Source organism: Haliotis cracherodii, unplaced genomic scaffold (genome assembly GCF_022045235.1).
Source record: "Haliotis cracherodii isolate W230 unplaced genomic scaffold, xgHalCrac1.p SCAF_14, whole genome shotgun sequence".
Lineage (NCBI taxonomy): Eukaryota > Metazoa > Mollusca > Gastropoda > Lepetellida > Haliotidae > Haliotis > Haliotis cracherodii.
The window spans coordinates 24,709,471-24,730,355 of record NW_027266269.1 but is presented as its reverse complement, the minus strand read 5'-3'; the positions used below and the strand labels follow the sequence as shown (position 1 = coordinate 24,730,355).

General features: G+C 40.0%; 1 protein-coding gene across 2 annotated transcripts; it reads right to left on the bottom strand.

Annotated features, from left to right (window-relative positions):
- Positions 1-314: 314 nt before the first annotated feature.
- On the bottom strand, positions 315-19,790 carry LOC139461132 (ras-related protein Rab-8B-like). 2 transcript variants are annotated; one of them, XM_071242679.1, is made up of 7 exons: positions 19,662-19,790; positions 7,532-7,592; positions 5,545-5,605; positions 4,831-4,908; positions 3,756-3,845; positions 2,027-2,143; positions 315-1,246 (listed from the first exon to the last, which is right to left on the bottom strand). In XM_071242679.1, exons 1-7 carry the CDS (start codon positions 19,774-19,776, stop codon positions 1,154-1,156), a joined length of 615 nt encoding a protein of 204 aa, XP_071098780.1. In that variant the 5' UTR covers positions 19,777-19,790; the 3' UTR covers positions 315-1,153. The 2 variants fall into 2 exon arrangements, with proteins under 2 accessions (XP_071098780.1, XP_071098779.1); XM_071242678.1 differs by lacking the exon at positions 19,662-19,790 and adding an exon at positions 12,364-12,506.
- Positions 19,791-20,885: the final 1,095 nt, after the last annotated feature.

Here is a 20,885-nt window from a genome sequence, read left to right as displayed (position 1 = left end):
CATAAACAACTCATTGTGGACCAAAGCTTCTGCTGAATAACCAAAACAAATCTTATTTGTGGTCATGTGACCAACAATACCGCTGACTTTTCTGTTAGGTCTTTTTCCTTTTCATTGTCTGGCGAAATGTCAAATCATATGAATTTCCAGAACGCTCTGTACAGAGATTGCAATGGTTTATTTAGCCCTCACCAACACTCACTGAAAGAAGGCGTATTGTGTACATCAGAAAGGTCCCTGAAAGTTTCAATGCAAAACAGTCAACAAACTAAGGAATCCAAAGATCTCCCTTAAGGCACTGGTCATTTATCATAGGGTGGGGTGGGGTGGGGTGGGTCAGAGGGAACCAGGAGGGTCTCTAGGGGAGGGTCATAAAAAATAATACACATATTTGGGGAGGGTCATGAATAAATGGACATTTTATTATCAAATATAAAGCGCTTTTGCATTTTGTCTGTTCTGGGAGAGTCATGAAAAAAATGTACAGACATGAGGAGGGTCATCCTAAATATGACGAGAATTGGGGGAGGGTAATCATTTTCTGCACCCAAAAACCTCTGAAACACCCACCCACCCACCCCTAAAGTAAATGACCGGTTTCTTGAGGTTTCTTCCTATAGTAGTTGGTCCTAATTTCAATTTTACACTCTTAGGGTGATGGACCCCTTGACTTTCACGTTTAGTATTGAACACTGATGATGACAATATCCCCCGGGATCAACAATCCGGATCAGATACGCTGCAGAACCATCAAAAGCACAAATATTTACATTCATGACACATCCTGGAGGTTGTTTAAAAATCATAGTAACTTTTGTACGACAATGGCAGTTGTCAACAGCCACTGTCCTGGCTGCCATCTTGAATAGTAACCATAGTAACATTGAAAGGATAGTGAAGAACAAGCAGGACAAGCCAGCGAAGCACAGAACGTAGGCTCCGGTTTCTGTCAGCTTGGTCTGTGCTCTGTTCGTAAGTGTCCATGTTTTTATGCATCGTGGCGGGAACGCACCAAGTTTCTGCCCAGGGTCGCAATAGTGTCCATGACAACGACCCTACGATTGAGTAAACAAAGGCCAATATTATATGCACGTATAGCCTTCAGTTCAGTCAGTAACAAAACTAGTTCAATCACATGACAAGGTTCTGCCAATCAGAGAATCGAACACCTCCAGAAAGACTTCTTGGGGGTGTTTTCCTTCTTTAATTGGTAGCCTCCTCCCCGGCTTGATTGACCTGAGGCATCCTGCAACGACAAAGAAGAAGGGGGAGTAAGTGAAAGGGACGACTTAGTCGTGGTCAGCAGTCACACATTTTCACCAGCGAGCTTTCACATAACCTAAATCCAGGCTACACAATACATTTAATGATTAGCACAAATGTTCAAGTCTGCACACCCTGCAGTTTAAATGTCACCATAGAAAATCATTCTCAGCTAGATCAACTGATCCTTGCAAAGCTAAGGGACATAACTGTGCACAGTAAACAGGCAACAAAGAGGTGAAGAACTTAGTATGTGGCCAACCATGGGTTTATACTGACCTGCTCAGAGGCTGCTATTTGGCCTCAAGTCAGCAAAATTCCCAAATTGGAACTTAAATCCTTCCCAGTTATAATAATAATAGGCTATTTACATTGCACATATTTCCACACCACTCAGGGGCATGTTCAAAGCACTATTATTACCCCAGCCACTGGATCAATGTGTACTCAAGAATCATTCTCAGCCCCCTGGGGAGTATACATCCCAAGCTGCCTGTCATGCGCTAGAAGGTTAACAACCACATTGCCATCACATCCTACCGGGTACCCATTCACTGCTGGGTGAACAGAGGCCCATATTCGAACAAAGTCACTTGCCCAATGAGACGCCACATGTGTTATGTGTGATTCAGAACGGGGCAGGACTGAAGCCCTGGAAACTCTCAGGAGCCAAGCTGCCGAAATGCTGTCACCCATCCAAGGACTCTCTGCAACCGACATTGCTTAACTTCACCTGTTATGAGCACTGTGTCCCTCTACTTACTGATTTCCTGTCCATCTTGAGCTTAATGTCTCTTGCTAGTGTGAAAAAGGCCTCCTCCACGTTGTTGCTGGCCTTCGCACTCGTCTCCATGAACTTGATCCCGTGTTCCACAGCAAGCTGCAACAGACAGGTCAGTTAGCGGAGCCATCGCCTGTGTTTTGGTGGTCAGTAAGTGGGAATCATCGCCTGTGTTTTGGTCAGTAAGTGGGAGCCATCGCCTGTGTTTTGTTGGTCATTAAGTGGGAACCATCGCCTGTGTTTTGGTGGTCAGTAAGTTGGAACCATCGCCTGTGTTTTGGTGGTCAGTTAGCGGGAACCATCGCCTGTGTTTTGTTGGTCAGTAAGTGGGAATCATCGCCTGTGTTTTGGTCAGTAAGTGGGAGCCATCGCCTGTGTTTTGTTGGTCATTAAGTGGGAACCATCGCCTGTGTTTTGGTGGTCAGTAAGTGGGAACCATCGCCTGTGTTTTGTTGGTCAGTTAGCGGGAACCATCGCCTGTGTTTTGTTGGTCGGTAAGTGGGAGCAATTGACTGTTTTGTTGGTCAGTAAGTGGGAACCATCGCCTGTGTTTTGGTGGTCAGTAAGTGGGAACCATTGCCTGTGTTTAGGTGGCCAGTAAGCGGGAACCATCGCCTGTGTTCTGTTGGTCAGTGAGAGGGTATTTACCATCACTTGTGTTCTGTTGGTCAGTGAGCGGGTATTTACCATCGCCTGAGTTCTGTTGGTCAGTGAGATGGTATTTACCATCGCCTGTGTTCTGTTGGTCAGTGAGGGCAGTGGGGCAATTTTGCATTGATTTTTAGATTCCATTGGGTATAAACACTATAAAAAAGGTTTAAAAAATCCTGAATATCTGGTCTCATATTTGAAAACAAATTTCAATCAATTTCTTTCAAGTTTAAAAGAAAACAACACCAGTTAGAAAAAGACCATAACATAATTTAAGTCTTAAAACTATGTCCATTGTACAATGTAAATATAGAATAAATTAATAATCATAAAATTGTTAATTAGAAAGTAGATAGGACCCATTTTGCCAACAAAGTAATTCCACTGCTGTTCCAAATTCTCCATGTGTGAATCGATACAGAAGTTAAATATGAATTGATAGAGGATACATAGTGGATACACTATGAGGCGAGTATGATACATATCATAAATATAGGGTTACGAATACGAATATCTATTCACGAATACAATAACAAGTTACTTCCGGTGTTACGTGCTCACAGTAATCAGCTGGTATTTTCTTTCCATTGGGGAAAAACATTGACTCAGTGTAAAACGAGAATTTTACAAAAATGTACGTAATTGTATGTCATGCAATTGCTTAGGTTGGAACATTTCTGAGATATTTTTTTGAGAAGCAAACAAGCAATACATTGCAACAATGACGCTTATACTATAGCCTAATGTTTAGGTTGACAGCACCATTAGGGGCCTTGACACACTGACACAAGTTATGCTACTGCTGGATGGCTTAAATTCCATTTTGCATATCTCGCTTTGATAAATAACTGTCGAGTTAAAAAACACTGTTTACCAAAAAGTTATACATATTCAATTCTAGGGACCACGAATAACAAATTCAATTCATGAAGTATACAGTTCGATTCATCGAATGTGCGAGTGAGTCGTAACAGCCCTAATTAACAGTATTGGGGAATCATAACATCCCCAATAAACACTGTAACCAATCCTCGTCAGAGGGCTTGACAACCATCCCTACCTGCTCGCCCTTCTCCTTCGACACCTGTCGCCTGTCATTCATATCACACTTGTTGCCCAAGATCATCTTCTCCACATCCTTCGATGCATGCTGAAAACACATCAACCATCAACATCCATCAGTGCAAGGTTCTACTTGTCTGTTTGTTTCTAATGTCGCAATCAGCAATATTCCAGCTGTATGACGACAGTCGGTAAATAATCGAGTCTGGACAAGACAATCCAGTCATTAATATCATGAGCATCAATCTGCACAATTGGGATCGATGACATGCATCAACCAAGTCAGCGGGCCTGACCACCCGATCCCATTAGTCGCCTCTTACAACATCCATCAGTGCAAGGTTCTATTTGTCTGATTGTTTCTAACGTCGCAATCAGCAATATTCCAGCTGTATGACGACAGTCGGTAAATAATCAAGTCTGGACCAGACAATCCAGTCATTAATATCCTGAGCATCGATCTACATTATTGAGATACGATGACATGCATCAACCAAGTCCGTGAACCTGACCACCCGATCCTGTTAGTCGCCTCTTACAACATCCATCAGTGCAAGGTTCTATTTGTCTGTTTGTTTCTAACTTCACAATCAGCAATATTCCAGCTATATGACAGTCGGTAAATAATCGAGTTTGGACCAGACAATCCAGTCATTAATATAATAAGCATCGATCTACATTATTGAGATACGATGACATGCATCAACAAAATCAGTGAACCTAACCCCCCATCCCGTTAGTCACCTTACAAAAAGCATTGATTGATAATGACACAATTGTTTAACGCCGCACTCAGCAATATTCCAGCTATATGACGGCGGTCTGTAAATAATCGAGTCTGGACAAGACAATCCAGTGATTAATATCATGAGCATCGATCCACGCAATTGGGATCGATGACATGCATCAACCAAGTCAGCGAGCCTGACCACCCAATCCCGTTAGTCGTCTCTTACGACAAGCATAGTCGCCTTTTACGGCAAGCATGGGTTGCTGAAGACCTATTCCACCCCGGCTCTTCACAGGTCTGGTTGGGTGTCGGACTGACAGAAATGAATGGTTTAAGCTCTTACCTCTTCTATGTTACGGATCCAATTCCGTATGTTTTCAAAAGATTTCTCATTTGTGATGTCATAGACCAGCATGATGCCCTGAAACACATAACGATGTATTGAAAATAAAATTGTGAATTTTTTTTGTCAAGGCATTTTGTCAAATACGCAGGAGTGCTCTGTCGATGCATAAGCAACTGGATTTCTGTCACTGCTTGAGTGAGTATGGTTTTATGCCGCCTTTAGCAATATTCCAGCTATATGACGGCAGTCAGTAAATAATTGAGTCTGGACCAGATAATCCAGTGGTTGACATTATGAGCATTGATCTACGCAATTGGGATATGAAGACATGCATCAACCAAGTCAGCATGCCTGACCACCCGATCCCGTTAGTCGCCACTTACGACAAGCAAAGTCGCCATATGTTTTTTGCACCCCCCCCCCCCCCCCCCCACCACTATATATCTTTTGCATACATGTGTACATATTGTGTCAGACGCAATATTTTTCACACGTCTAATCCTGCTCTCAATTTTTATAGATGTAGGCACAGTATGTTCCATCCAGCTAAAGCTTTGCCTCCCCTATTTGAGTGAGTATGGTTTTACGCCGCTTTTAGCAATATTTCAGCAATATCATGGCAGGGGACATCAGAAATTGGCTTCACACATTGTACCCATGTGGGGAATTGAACCTGGGTCGTCGGGTCCCACCCATTACTGTGAGGCTTACCATAGCCCCTCGGTAGTATGCTGTGGTGATGGTGCGGAACCGCTCCTGTCCAGCTGTGTCCCTGAAACAGATAAATCATAGTTTTGTTTGTTTGTTTGTTTGTTGTTTAATGCCGCACTCAGCAACATTCCAGCTATATGACGGTGGTCTGTAAATAATCGAGCCTGGACAAGACAATCCAGTGATTGACAACATGAGCATCGACCCACGCAATTGGGATCGATGTCATGCATCAACTAAGTCAGCGAGTCTGACCACCCGATCTTGTTAGTTGCCTCTTACGGCAAGCATGGGTTGCTAAAGATCTATTCTACCCCGGATCTTCACTGGCTATGAATCATAGTAACCATAGTAACAAATAATATCATAGTAACAGGGCTTGTTAACCGGGCTGGCAATGTTCCGGGGAAAGCTGCATCCCTGCATTATACCAAAAATATTATGTCTAGCATATAGGAGTGTAACGAAATATCGAACTATCGCAATTGTTGGTCATATGATTGTACTGTGTCGATAGTAATGTATAAATACCAATAGTGTGTAGAGAGTATGCATAACAATCCATAGTTTCAATAGTTTCACTCAGTTACAAAAAATACAGCAATAATGCGAATGGCAAGGCAGCCCGTGTGTCAGTTTTCAACAACTTCAGAGTACAGTTACCTCCCTTTGGTTTCATTGGTGAATGGGAGGAAAATGGTCGGTGAATTCAAATGGCAATTTCTATCTTGTGTTTCATGTTATGCATTGGTCAAATACCTAAAGCGTGAATCTGGAGCGAGCATCCACGTCTATTTATTGAATGAGTAAACATTTTGTTGTACCATTATCTTGTTTTGTTCCATTTATGAACTTCAATTCATAAATTGATGTTTCAAATTGCTTCTGAATTCAGTATTTAGAATAATGCGATATGGCCTTGCACATTGTAAAATATTGTGATACACTTTAAAACTCTAAAACCCATCCCTAATAAATAGGACTGCACATTATCACAGTTATTTAAGGACTAATCGAGTTGTTGTTTTTCATAAAATAAAACATGGAAGGAGAATAAACAATGCATGAGTCGTTTATATCTTATGAGATATCAACATTATGTAAAGGCACTTTAGAATATTGATAAAATGTACAATCTTTAAAACTTGCCCACATTTTTATAATGACGCCCCCAGAAATGTCAGACAAATCTTTTCACGAACAGGTGGGTTAAGTTTGGTATTTCCCGCATATTATCACGATCCTCATCATGCTCATGTCAATCATCTGTACCATCTAATACGGATTGTCATATGATTCTCTCCCACTTTTGGAGCGACTGTTTGGCTACTGCGTTTATTTGCGTACTCCAGCTACATCTCTGGGGAACAAGTTACTAGACAGTTCTTTCTAAAAAATAACATCATCTGATCATCAATTTGCGAGCACATGTTCGAATTACCAGAAATGACATCATGAGAGAAAAATGTTTTATTGTGAAATAAACAACGCTTTGTTCTTTCTTAATTGTTCTTTGCGATACACCTTACGTAGCTATCTTATATACTGCAATACGAGTATGCTTATTGCGATTTATTTTTCTGTTTCGGTATACCTGTATACTGTCCACTGTACACGTTTCAGTTTTATTTTTTAATTTATATCGTTTAACCTAAACTCTACACAGAAATTCATTCACAAATGATGATACACTTGCTAAAATAAACTACTTACTACTCTCTTAAGGACCACCCAGCAATTCTGTCAGTCAAGTATCGCAAAATGTGTTGTAATTGGCATTCCAAATTTACTGATAAAAAAGGCCGCTACGAAAATGTGTCTACAGCTAGCTTTTCCTTTTGAACATGCTCTGAAATTATTTTAGTCAAGACGTTTGCACTCGATATGACTTAATATGTGTATGATGATGCATATTGTATCGCAAGCTTACTATATCGTTTCACCCCTAGTAAATATGCAGCATGGTGAAACATGGAAGCACACTTACCATATCTGTAACTTGATCTTTTTCCCATCAAGCTCGATAGTTCGAATCTTGAAGTCAATTCCTGAAAAACATAAAGCAGGTACAAACAAGAGTGAGACACTGTTAGTACAGGCGTCATTGAAACATCACATACGAGAAGAATTAACTGCGGTGGAGAGTAAGTGAATGCCGCACTAAACAGTGAGTGAGTCAAGTTTAACGCCACTCATAACAGTATTCCAGTTATATTGCGGCGTGTCAGCAAAGCCCAAATTGATGCAGGTCTCAGACGTTTACCAATTCCATGAAACCCACGAGCAAGGGTATGCTGCTGCCAAACCTAGAAACATAATTGGGGCCAACCGGGATTCGAACCCATAATCATATGTTTCTGGCGAGCCCAGGGGACGCAACTCGCCTTAGACGACTGCGCCCCACACTAAACAGTGCTCCAGCTGTATCAAGGTGGTGATAAGACATGAAGTCTGAACCAGCCATATTCTTACTGATTTAATGATCAACTTCCCACATTGTCAAGGTAGCATCACACACAATGAACCAAAGTCACCAAGTCTGACCATGGTACGATCACACGTAATCAACATGATCAACCAAGTCACTAATCCTGACCAAGCAACCAAGTCACTAAGCCTGACTAAGAAACCAAGTCACTAATCCTGACCAAGCAGCCAAGTCACCATGCCTGACTAAGCAACCAAGTCGCCATGCCTGACTAAGCAACCAAGTCACTAAGCCTGACCAAGCAACCAAGTCACTAAGCCTGACTAAGAAACCAATTCACCAAGCCTGACCAAGCAACGAAGTCACTAAGCCTGACTAAGAAACCAATTCACTAAGCCTGACTAAGTGAGTGAGTGAGTGAGTTGGGTTTAATGCCGCTTTTAACAGTATTCCTGTTATATCGCGACGTGTCAGCTTAATGTGGGAGGAAAGCCCGAAGTGATGCAGGTCTCAGGCATTTACGACTTTGGTGAAACCCACGAGCATGGGTATGGTGCTGACAAACCTAGCAACATAATCAGGGCGAACTGGGATTCGAAACCCACAATCATAGGTTTCTGGCGTGCCAAAGGGACGCAACTCTGCACAGCGAATCGCGGCGCCTTAGACAACTGGGTCACCCCTGCCCCCAAGCCTGACTAAGCAACCAAGTCACGAAGCCTGACTAAGAAACCAAGTCACTAAGCCTGACCAAGCAACCAAGTCACTAGGATTGACTAAGCAACCAAGTCACTAAGCCTGACCAAGCAACCAAGTCACCATGCATGACCGCCCAATCCAATCTCAGTAGGTCTTCAGCAACCCATGCTTGCCATAAAATTGACTATGCTTGTCATTAAGAAGCGACTAACGGAAAAGGGTAGGTAGGCTCACTGACTTGGTTGAATCATGTCATCGTATCCATATCGTGTGGATCGATGCTCATGATCATGATGATGTCAATAACTGGATTGTCTGGTCCAGACTCGATTATTTATGATTTATTGTTTGTTTGTTGTTTTGCACTCAGCAATATTCCAGCTACATGACGGTGGTCTGTAAATAATTGAGTCTGGACAAGACAATCCAGTGATTGACATCATGAGGATTATAATTATTGGGATACAATGACATGAATCAACCAAGTAAGCGAGCCTGACAACTGATCCTGTAAGTCGCCACTTACGGCAGGCATGGTCGCCTTTTATGGCAAGCATGGGTTACGGTTACCTTTAAAACCATACTTGCTCACTTATACGACAATGAACAAATCAATGGCTAATTTACAGACATAGTCTAGTAACATAAAGCAGAAGTATAGGTTCAACAGTCTAATCATCAGCAGATAGTCAATGTTATCATACAACATAGCAGGACCGCAGTGATGGGTCAGAATTGTGTCCATGGTACTGACGTCATGATAACTCATTCTAACTGTACACATTATACACAGAGCTTCAGATAAGCTGTATATTTGCAAGAAATACATTGACTTAATCACCGTTACCCAATCAATGTTAAGTTGCTTCCATACGTACAAAATACGCACAAAAATATTTCAAAGATGGACCAAAATTATTATACTATTTGTGATCTTTAACTTCAAAACATTAGAGTGAGCTGTGGCACATCTGAAAGAAACAAACCACAAAATTCTCGCGATATAAAGTGGCACTAGACCTTTAGTCCTTGCGAAAGTAAGGCTGGCCATCTATACAGATCACAGAGATTGATAATCAGTAACTACATCTCGATCAATTATCAATAAATATCAGAGAAGTAATATTTGAGAAAATACACAACAACAAAAATCTGAAAACAATCAACATATTTCACTCCACTGGTGAGCGCTGGCACATTTATGCAGTGATTACTTCGTGGACATTTGAGACATAACAAAAACAGTTACTTTCCGTTTTCAGCAATTAACATTATTGACAATAAGAAGTTTGTTTTGGTAAATCCATTACTTTATTTCATCACAATAGTTTATGTAAGATGGTATTGATGACACAATTTTCATATCGATAATCATTAATATTTCTTTCCATTGACCATGTTGACGATATTTCCATTTATCGATCTTTTTTGCCAGCCCTATGCGACTCTGCCCAGTACTAGCTAAGGTATCATAAGGACCCATGGCCATTTGTGATTTTTAAGGGTTATGCTATATCATATGTTATCATCATAAGGACTAGCAGACTAAAAATATTAGTTTCTACTGCAGCTAACCAACCACTACATTTTGTCTATATCACACACTTTGTCTATTATGTCTATAGGGAGACTTAGTACACATAGACAATAATTATTTTGATCTTGTATCCTTCTAAAAGACTATGTCAATTCTGAACAACTGTTCATTTTAATGAATGAACAAATGAATGAATCATCCATTTACAGTCACATAAGCACAGTGAGTGAGAGAGTAAGTGAGGTTTTACACTTCTTTTAACAATATTCAAGCAAATCACGGAGGGGGGCACCATAAAAGGGCTTCACGGATTGTACCCATGTGGGGAATCGAACCTGTATCGTTGGTGTGATAAGGGAACGTTTAAAGTACTAGGGTACCCCAATGCGCAAACATAGGCTTCATCATATGCATACATAATGCAGAGGATCAAAATATTTTTCATAACACAAACAGTTAATTTTGCAGCTGATTAGTCCCCTCAGACTGTAGATTTTAATTAATAACTGTCTGTTTTGAATAAACAACAGATATAGCGTGAGCTAGCAGGGTCACTATTCACAACAACAGATGCAGTGTGTCGAAGCGGAGTCACTTTTCACAACAACAGATACAGCATGAAGCTGGCAGTGTGACTATTCACAACAACAGATACCGTGTGCCAAAGTGGTGTCACTATTCACAACAACAGATATAGCTTTTCGAAGTGGAGTCTCTATTCACAACAACAGATACAGCGTGTTGAAGTGGAGTCTCTATTCACAACAACAGATACAGTGTGTCGAAGTGGAGTCTCTATTCACAACAACAGATACAGTGTGAGCTAGCGGTGTGACTATATTCACAACAACAGATATAGCGTTTCCAAGTGGAGTCTCTATTCACAACAACAGATACAGCGTGTTGAAGTGGAGTCTCTATTCACAACAACAGATACAGCGTGTCGAAGTGATGTCACTATTCATAACAACATATACAGCCTGTCCAAGCGGAGTCACTATTCACAACAACAGATACAGTGTGAGCTAGCGGTGTGACTATTCACAACAACAGATACAGCGTGTCGAAGTGGAGTCACTATTCACAACAACAGATACAGCGTGTCGAAGTGGAGTCACTATTCACAACAACTGATGCAGTGTAGAACTAAAAGCAGTGTCACTATTCATGATAAAAGATACTAAATGAACTTGGTGTGTCAATATTCACGATAATAGATTGTGTATTCTAGGGATGCGTCTATTCACCTTTGTTACTGGTCTGGTTGTGGTATGATGAAACACAATCGACAATGACTAATGCTATTTCATAATATATCTTGAATGAGTAAAATTAACCAGTCATGCTAATTGAACACAAACTGATTGATAGCAAAAACCTGTGACCCTAAACAGTGTGGTAATAACCTTACAAAAAATACAATTTAAAGCTTCCATACCTTGTACTTAGATTGTGAGAAAGGTCTTTTTTTAGACCATTAAACATTGGTAAAAAATTGTCATAGATTAATGCCAAACCACTAACAGCCTATCATCAACATAACTAGTAATTGTTCAAAACAACAAGCTTCATCGTGTGATATGTTTGCCTTCTTGGAATAACACGGAACATAGCCAAATATGACATAGAGCAGATAGGCCCAATGCGGCAATGGCAATGTGTCTCGATCTCTACTCTCAAAACATGAGTCAAAAGTTTCAGCTGTGAGTTGAGTTATGATAGTCCAATTCCTAAATACCTACCGATATACGACACGCTTTTATACATGGTATACAGTTCAGTATAAAGTACATAATATGGCTATTATATCTCAACTGAACTCTTGCAACTTCGGATTCCTGTCGTCTCGCCAACAAAACAACTAAAGGTAAATATGTCATTTTCTAGTGGTATGCAACTGGTCCGTGGTCTGATCAAGTGGCCATAACTTGTCACACAGGGTCTATAACATCAACATGCCTGCCTCTATGACTACGAAACACGGTTTTTTAAAATCTGTAATCACGGAAGACATATGGAATATAAGTAGAATAAGCATACGTGTGACTAATTCGACGATGTCAGAGGAGAGCGTGAAATTTTTAGAATTTCTGACATCGGACATCAAAACTTTGAGACCGAGGGACCATATGTGTGGACGTTGATGCTGACTCACCTATCGTTGATATAAATGTAGAATTAAAGGCATCTTCTGAAAATCTGAATAATAAACACGTTTTTCCTACACCGGAGTCTCCAATCAGTAAAAGTTTGAAAAGATAGTCGTAAGTCTTCGCCATTTTGTCTGAACAGGAAACACCCTCATTTGCATAAATGACGGTGACGTATAAGAAAGTTCACTTCCGGTTTTCTAGGGTCACGCGCAGATGAGTCAGCTGAGCCTTTTCATTGTGAATGTATGCAAGCGAGTCTATTTATTGTTAACGCGTGTTTCAGATAAGATATTGAATGCATACCGTTACGATAAAAAGGATTTTACCAAGTTCAAACTGTCAATGATGAGGGCAGATCAGCGAGTGCAAATCAGTGTTTATTTATATGTAAAACAATTTTTGTTGTACTTTATTCCGGAGAAAAAACCTCTATAGAGTCAACGACATGATATTCACAAAGATACTTTTACAAAATTCTTTCTGACTTTTTTTTTGTTTTCCTTACAAACATTGTGTTGAATTGTGTGATTATTGTGAGATGGAGAACAGTTGGTTTTCTTTTATAGCCCGACATTTCTTTTTTTTTTAAATTTCATAAAATAACCACAAGACCACTTTTTTTTCGTTTGCAGATACCACCCAAAACGTGTAAGGAAGGTGTTCGTAATTAATCATTCTTTTTTTTTATAACTGTTCCCATAGTGTTGTCGTTTATGTCCTTAAACGTAATAGCTGGTGACAGAAAGAAAATAAAAGGATTTTAATGAGGGTGAAATACAACTGCTCTTATGTTAGTTAACATGTTCAACGAGAAGAAATGTACATTTTATTTCATATTTGTAAACCACTGTGGGTCCAAAGCCACACAATAAACCACAATTAATAATGAATTATCATTAAAACTAAACTAATATCGTCCAAAACCTGCAAAGATAGTCTTCTCAAGTAGTATATTACATTGTCGGGGGGTTGTGTGGGTGATTGCGTGCGTGCGTGTGTGTTTTCACCATCCCAATGTGCGTTCATGGGGTTCGAACCTCCCACTGAAAAATAATATGGTATACGATATCTTAGTGTTATTGAAATACAGATCCACTATCCAGATCATCAGTATCCGCCGTTATCCTTGTCCGATTGTTTGGACTGAACCCACTGGCATAGCTCTTGTGTTTTTGAACGCAATGGTTGGTAGAAATATGTGTTTGTTTGTTTGGTTGTTGTTTAACGCCGCACTGGAATTTATACATATACTACAAGGAGAGGCAGTTCTATGTCATGTTAAATCAAAGTTTAGTTTCCTTGATTCCACAGTAGAGGAGGAAAGGTTCTTTCGAAAACTATATATCACAATTATTTAAAAGAAAATGTTATCATAGGCTACCTGTTTGTTTATTGAAATGTGGAAAACGCAAAACGCAAAATATTTTGTCATTAGGGGGGGAAATGTCTTATAACCAAATAAATAAATTTAAGAAAATAAATTCGGTATAACGGAAAACATATATTTGTCATTTCTGATAAAAGATGCGTCATAACCCAAATATATTTGTTACAGTTAACAAAAAATCGTTAAAACGGAAATAAGTTTAATAACGGAAATATTTCCAGTTTACGGAAAAAGATAAGTTATTTCGAAAAAAGATGCGCTATAACGAAAACACATTGTGTTATAACGCAAATAAACACACAGATCGATATGTAAACTAAGTCCAATTCTTAGTTTTGTTTGTTGTTTAACGCCGCAATCACCAATAAGCAAGCTGTATGACGGCAGTCTGTAAATAATCGAGTCTGGACCAGAATGACATCTTAAACATCGATCTACGCAATCGGTCAACCATGACATGCATCAACCAAGTCAGTGAGCCCGCCTACCCGATCCCGTTAGTCGCCTCTTACGATAAACAAGATCTAACCCGGATGTTCAAGGGTGCATTCTTACTTATTGCAAGTATTGATCTGTGTGTTGTCATGCGTCTGTGAATGCGAGGCTCTTGCCTGGTGGATGTCATTTATTTTCGTTATAACAAATATATTTTCGTTATAACGCATCTTCTTTCGTGACGACTTTTTTTTTCTGTGAACCGATTTTTTTCCCGTAATAATTTCGTTATAACGGATATACTCTTGTTGTAACAAATATATTTTCGTTTTAACGAATCTTTGTCCTTAATAATTAATCTTTCTTCTGTTGTGAAGAATTTTATTAATGTCGAAATAAGGAGTTTATTTTCGTTATAAAATATCCCCCCCGCCGTGTCTTTTCCATAGTAAACCTGAACAAATATTTTTTTTACATACGTAGGGTTAACATAAGCCATATTGTGTTAATTACAGAATTGAGAGATTTTTTCTAATAGAAGGAATATTTTGATTAAAAAATGATACCTTACCGACTCTAGGGATACAAAGAATGGATCATCGAAGAAACTGTTTTCATATTATTTCGGGTTATTCAACACACATGCCGATCAACTAGGCGAGACAAACCAGTGACTGATGGTATGAACAACGCCCCAAGCCTTCGGGGAACGATGACACGCAATCCACCAAGTCCTGACCATCCGATCCATGCAGTCGCATCGAACGACAAACACACACTCTTTTCTCATCCGAAAACCCCAGGTGTAGCATTGGTTTGACGGTATGACGGTGGTCTGTAAATAATAGAGTCTTGACCAAACAATCCAGTGATTAATATCATGAGCATCGATTCACCCAATTGGGATCGATGACATGTATCAACCAAGTCAGCGAGCCTGACCACCCGATCCCGTTAGTCGCCTTTTACAGCAAGCATGGGTTGAGCACTGAAGACCTATTCTACCCAGGACATTCACGGGTCTAGTAGTAACTATACGTTTGTTTGTTTATATACGAAATATCCATATATGTGTTATAGTCGTCAGTTTGCACCTCTTTGAAGAAACTCTCAAATATGGAACAAAATTAAAGTTGTGAAAACGGCCTCTTCACTGATTTTAAACAAAACTCCCAATATTCTAAAAATACTGTTTTTTCCTCAGTTTTTCTTTTCTCCACACTGGCTGAGAGTCAGGAGATAGACGTTGCATGTTTTCAATCTGCGAGTTTTATTGAGCATTCTAGAGTACTCCATTAATTTAAAAAAAATCGCCACCTGATTAAAACAGGTGATTTGATGACCGCATCACTGCGGAAATGAATATTGATAGAAATGTCCTTTTTGTCTCCTAGTATGAAGACATTTTAAAATAGAGATATTAAAAATTATACGCCACCAAACTCAGAGCGGTTAAAACAATACCCAAAGTGAGTTTGGCGATATATTGTAGGCAAATAAACGATATCTAGAACTCAACTTCAAATTGCAGGCCAACAGACAGCTTAGGTGCTTCTCTATATCTGACTAGTGATATAGCTTGTTAAAAAATGTGGTGTGACGTCATAATAACTAAACCGTGCAGGACTTGATACAAATCTTAATAAATGCCCACTTCATGATAGATTAATTACGAAGTAGCTAGGCTGCACAATGTCAGTGGTGGGGCTTTAACCCATCATCAAGCTGACACGTCGTGATATAACTGAAATAATGTTCAAAGCTGTGCACGTAATTTAACGTAGATGGGGTATGTTTTATTAAACAATGGCTCCAGAACACACAGGAAAAATGTAATTTGTCCTCAGGTGAAGATTGATGAAATGGGGTTTAACGCCGCGTTCCAGAGTAGTTTGTGTGTGTGTGTGTGTGTGTGTGTGTGTGTGTGTGTGTGTGTGTGTGTGTGTGTGTGTGTGTGTGTGTGTGTGGCTGCTGGTACTAGTGGTACTAGACTACCCATGAAGATCTGGGGTAGAATAGGTCTTCAGCAACCCAATGCTTGCTTTAAAAGGCGACGATGCTTGTCGTAAGAGGCGACTAACGGGATCGGATGGTCAGGCTCGCTGACCCGGTTGATGCATGTTATTGATCCCATGTAATCGATGATCATGGTGTCAATCACTGGATTGTCTGGTCCAGATTCGATTATTTACATAACCGCTGTCATATAGCTGGAATATTGTTGAGTGCAGCGATAAACAACAAACGAAATATGTACGTGCAAAGAATATAGACTGTCAAGTTGTCAACTACATATACTGCTGTTTTGATTGTCATTATGAGTTCGCTAAGTACGGTGGCCCATAATGGACATGGAGTCTGTTTTTCAATATTTTGATATTTCACTTACTTTTATCGTAACCTTTTGCAAATTAACACAATTTGTCATACAAATATGTGATACATCATGTATAAAAACAACCGAAAAACAACTAGAAAATGTACTTTCAAGTAGCTATTAAATTGCTGAAATGTGAAGCAAAAGGTCAAAAACTAAAATGGAAATGTCAAAAACAAAAACGAAAATGTCAAAAACAAAAGCGAAAATGTCAAAACTAAAATGAAACTACAAGAAAACTATTTCCACTGCGGTGATAATATTCCCATCGCGGTGATAATATTATCACCGCGGTGGAAATAGTTTTACTTTGCAAAAGCTTACGATAACAGTAAGTGAAATATCAAAATATTGAAAAACAGACTCCATGTCCCTAATGGGCTACCGTACCTAAGTTTTGACAACCATGATTTACTAAGCTGAGCAATTCCCTACTTGTCGACTCTGAGACCCACTGCCAAAAGTTGCTTCGTCGCCACGCTGGTCAGGAACCCTCTGTCCACTAGTCCACCGGAGACAGGTATTTGTAGTCAGGTCACCACCCCCACACCCCCACACCCCTACACCCCTACACCTTACATAAACCACCAGAAACGAGCGACCAGTCACTCAAGCTCCTCACAGCGATAGTACGTTCCCGGAGCTCTCTATACTATCGCTGCCACCAGTCAAAACTCCCCACTGTGAATAGGTGGCCACAACCATGCTTGGAGTTGAACTCGCAAACGAATGACCGTTATGTGTACAAACAAGTGACGACTGTCGTGACGCCGAATACACATATCGCTGCTAAATTGCTTTCTTCGTTTGTCAATTAGAATTTCTGTTTCATTAAAACTATCATGTTATTGATATAGTAAGAATGTAAGGGAAAAGTTGGTTGATTTTCCGTTAGTCTGCAATCTCGAACCAATTTCATTATCAAAACAACAAAGTAAATTCATCTGGAAAACATGGTCAGTCGTAAACCTTTTCAAATTGAAATATGATGGCATTCCCAAAGACATAAACAAAAGTATAAACGTTACTACATATGGGGTTGGAGGGCAAATTTCAAGATTCTTGAAATGGCCGCGCCCACACTGGTGGCAGCGATGTTACCGAGAGTGTAACGAAGGTGTCACGCGCTGGGAAGGAGCTTGCCAGTCACTGTGTCAAGGGAAGTGACTCTTCCGGATAATATAAAGTTAGACAGAATTGTCTCCCCTCGACCAACATGAAACAAGATAACTTTGATCTGAAGGATCAACGCGGCGCGAAGACATTTTGTAGCATACCTACCTATTGTTTGTTTGTTTATTTGTCGTTTAATGTCGCACTCGGCAATATTCCAGCTATTTGACGGCGGTCTGTAAATAATCGAGTCTGGACAAGACAATCCAGTGATTGACATCATGAGCGTCAATCCATGCATGGGGTAAGATGACATACTTCAACCAAGTCAGCGAGCCTGACCTCCCGATCCCGTTAGTTGCCTCTAGCAAGCATAGACGCTTTTTAAGGCAAGCATGGGTTGCTGAAGACCTATTCTACCCCGGATCTTCACAGGTTTCCTTGTATTTACGCCAAAGTAAATTACCTACACTGAAAAACAAAATGTGTTTTGATTGTAAACAAAGACCAAACATGTTTAGATCTAAACATGATTAGGAATGATTACATATTGACGCAAGTACTTATACTGTCATAAATCGCACAAAAGTAACCAAAAGGTGAAACAAATTGTTATTTGTATGTGGTATTTGTATGACACGTTTGAGGTTAAATACTTATGTAATAGAAAAATAGAAAAGAAACATTTCGTCAAAACAAACGTAGTAATATATGTCTTCACAACAATGACTTCCCGAAACATTTGTCATTGTTTTCAAGGCACAAGAGGTATTAAGTGGACACAATCACAGTGGTATACAAGATAAAATGTTTAAATGTTTAACTGAATGGAATGGCGTAAACAAATTTTTGTTGGCACATCATTTGCCAGGAACATATGTTGCATTGTTTAGAAATGAACGAAAAATTATGACAGTGACAAAATGGCTGGGTGGAATGGCATAAAAATGTTTTGAATATCTACAGTGGTAAAATTATTATTGTTTTTCTTTCTTCTTATTATTATCTAATCTTTTCAAAGTGATAGTTACGTAAAGATCAGAGATAGAATAGGTTTTCAGTTTTCCCAATTGCGTGGATCGATGTGCATGGCGTCATTCACTGGATTGTCTGGTCCATACTTGATTATTTACAAATATCTGTTGGCTCACCTTGATAGGTTTCCACCTTTTGTTATCTTTTTATTTTTGTTGTTCTTACATGTACATACATACATACATACACACATATGCCCTCATATCATTCATTCACCTGATGAAGGAGTCAGCAGAAACTCCGAAACGTTGTGTTCCTCATAATAAAGAAGTTGACATCCATAAATTCTCTTCCTTATGTGTATCACTTCTAACTGCCTTTTAAAGACGTGGTATAACGTAATTTCTCGTAATTTAACGCAATGTAATTTATTTTTTTGGTTTGTTTTGGTTTGTTGTTTAACGCCGCACTCAGCAATATTCCAGCTATATGACGGCGATCTGTAAATAATCGAGTCTGAACCAGACAATCCAGTGATTGACACCATGATCATCGATTACATGGGATCAATGGCATGCATCAACCAGGTCAGCGAGCCTGACCACCCGATCCCGTTAGTCGCCTTTTACGACAAGCATTGTAAATATTTAATCTATATGATATATAAACTGGATTTACCGTCTCCTTGTTTGACGGTATGACGGTGGTCTGTAAATAATAGAGTCTTGACCAAACAATCCAATGATTAATATCATGAGCATCGATCCACGAAATTAGGATCGATGACATGAATGAACCAAGTCAGCGAGCCTGACCAACCGATCCCGTTAGTCGCCTTTTACGACAATCATTGTTAATATTTAATCTATATGATATATAAACTGGATTTACCGTCTCCTTGTTTCGTCTACCTACAGCAGCAAACAGACAGTTTACAAGTGTGTTGAAGAAAGTATGTGTTATAGATCACAAATACCTCTTCCACAAACAAGGGTACTTACATGCTTACTTACCAGTTGGTGTGTCGTCGTCTTTAGCAAAGTGAAGCATCAGTTCCACTTTGCCGACATCCGAATCCCCGATCAATAAAATTTTATAGAGATTATCAAAGGTCGCGTCAGTGTCCATCTTGTCTGTGGTGAATAAGTCTGGCCTCCTAAATGGCCCCTCGTCACCATGGCGACCACATTGTTCATACCGCTGTACTCTCAATAGTCAAACTAAACTAAATTTGCAGGCCTGTTTGATTCACGCCACATGCATATGGGAGGGTCACATTGATACTTTGTGACCGCCTCCGTGGTCCAGTGGTAGAGTGTCCGCCCGGAGAGCGGAACGTTCGGGGTTCGATCCCCGACAGCGTAATACCAAAAAGGCATGACGGTACTTGTTGTTACCCTGTCTGCTGCTCGGTATTAAGGGGATAAAACAAGGACTGGTGAGCTCGGAGTCAGTATACTGCGTCTGAGTGGTGTATTCATGTTAAACTGCGACATGGTATCTCAGTGGGCTAAAACAAGGACTGGTGAGCTCGGAGTCAGTTTACTGTGTCTGAGTGGGGTATTCATGTTAAATTGCGACATGGCATCTCAGTGGGCTAAAACAAGGACTGGTGAGCTCGGAGTCAGTATACTGTGTCTGAGTGGGGCATTCATGTTTAACTATGGCATGGTATCTCTGCACTATAAAATCGGCATCATTCCGGACTAGTACAAGCAGACACACGCAGGCACATTCGTCATCACTCGACCCTTTCCGTCACCTGCAAGAAGACTCGTCCCCCTATCGATGAATGTTATGTGCGAAAATACGACAAACCAATCAGAATGCGCGTATGATTTCAAGTTCGTCGTCAAAGAATCCCTCGGAAATAATTTTTGATTTTATATATGTCTTGCATCTTAAAATATACCCAAGACACAGTTAAGTGTGTTCAATCATACTGTATAATTCCGCATCTCCCGATGTGCTGTAACTTGCATCTGAAATATATACAATATATAGGGAAATATATGTGAACCATTACGCAAAGAGTTGACAATTGTTTTAGGTATGCCCGTTTGCGCAAAGACGGAACCCGGTCGCAAAAATGGCCACCAGAGGGGCACGAGTCGCTATTCGGCTTGTCCCGGAATAACACGAGTTGGTCACGAATGACGCAGGCACGCACGCGCGCGTAAATGCACGTCGCTATATAACTGCAATTATCTTGGACGCGACGTTTAACCCTATTTCAC

Coding starts and splice junctions, on each gene's coding strand:
- LOC139461132 (XM_071242678.1), bottom strand. CDS start 12,487: ATGGCGAAGACTTACGACTATCTTTTCAAACTTTTACTGATTGGAGAC. Junction 7,593..12,363: donor TACATTTATATCAACGATAG/GTGAGTCAGCAT, acceptor TATGTTTTTCAG/GAATTGACTTCAAGATTCGA. Junction 2,144..3,755: donor CGAAGGAGAAGGGCGAGCAG/GTAGGGATGGTT, acceptor TGTCTGTTGCAG/CTTGCTGTGGAACACGGGAT.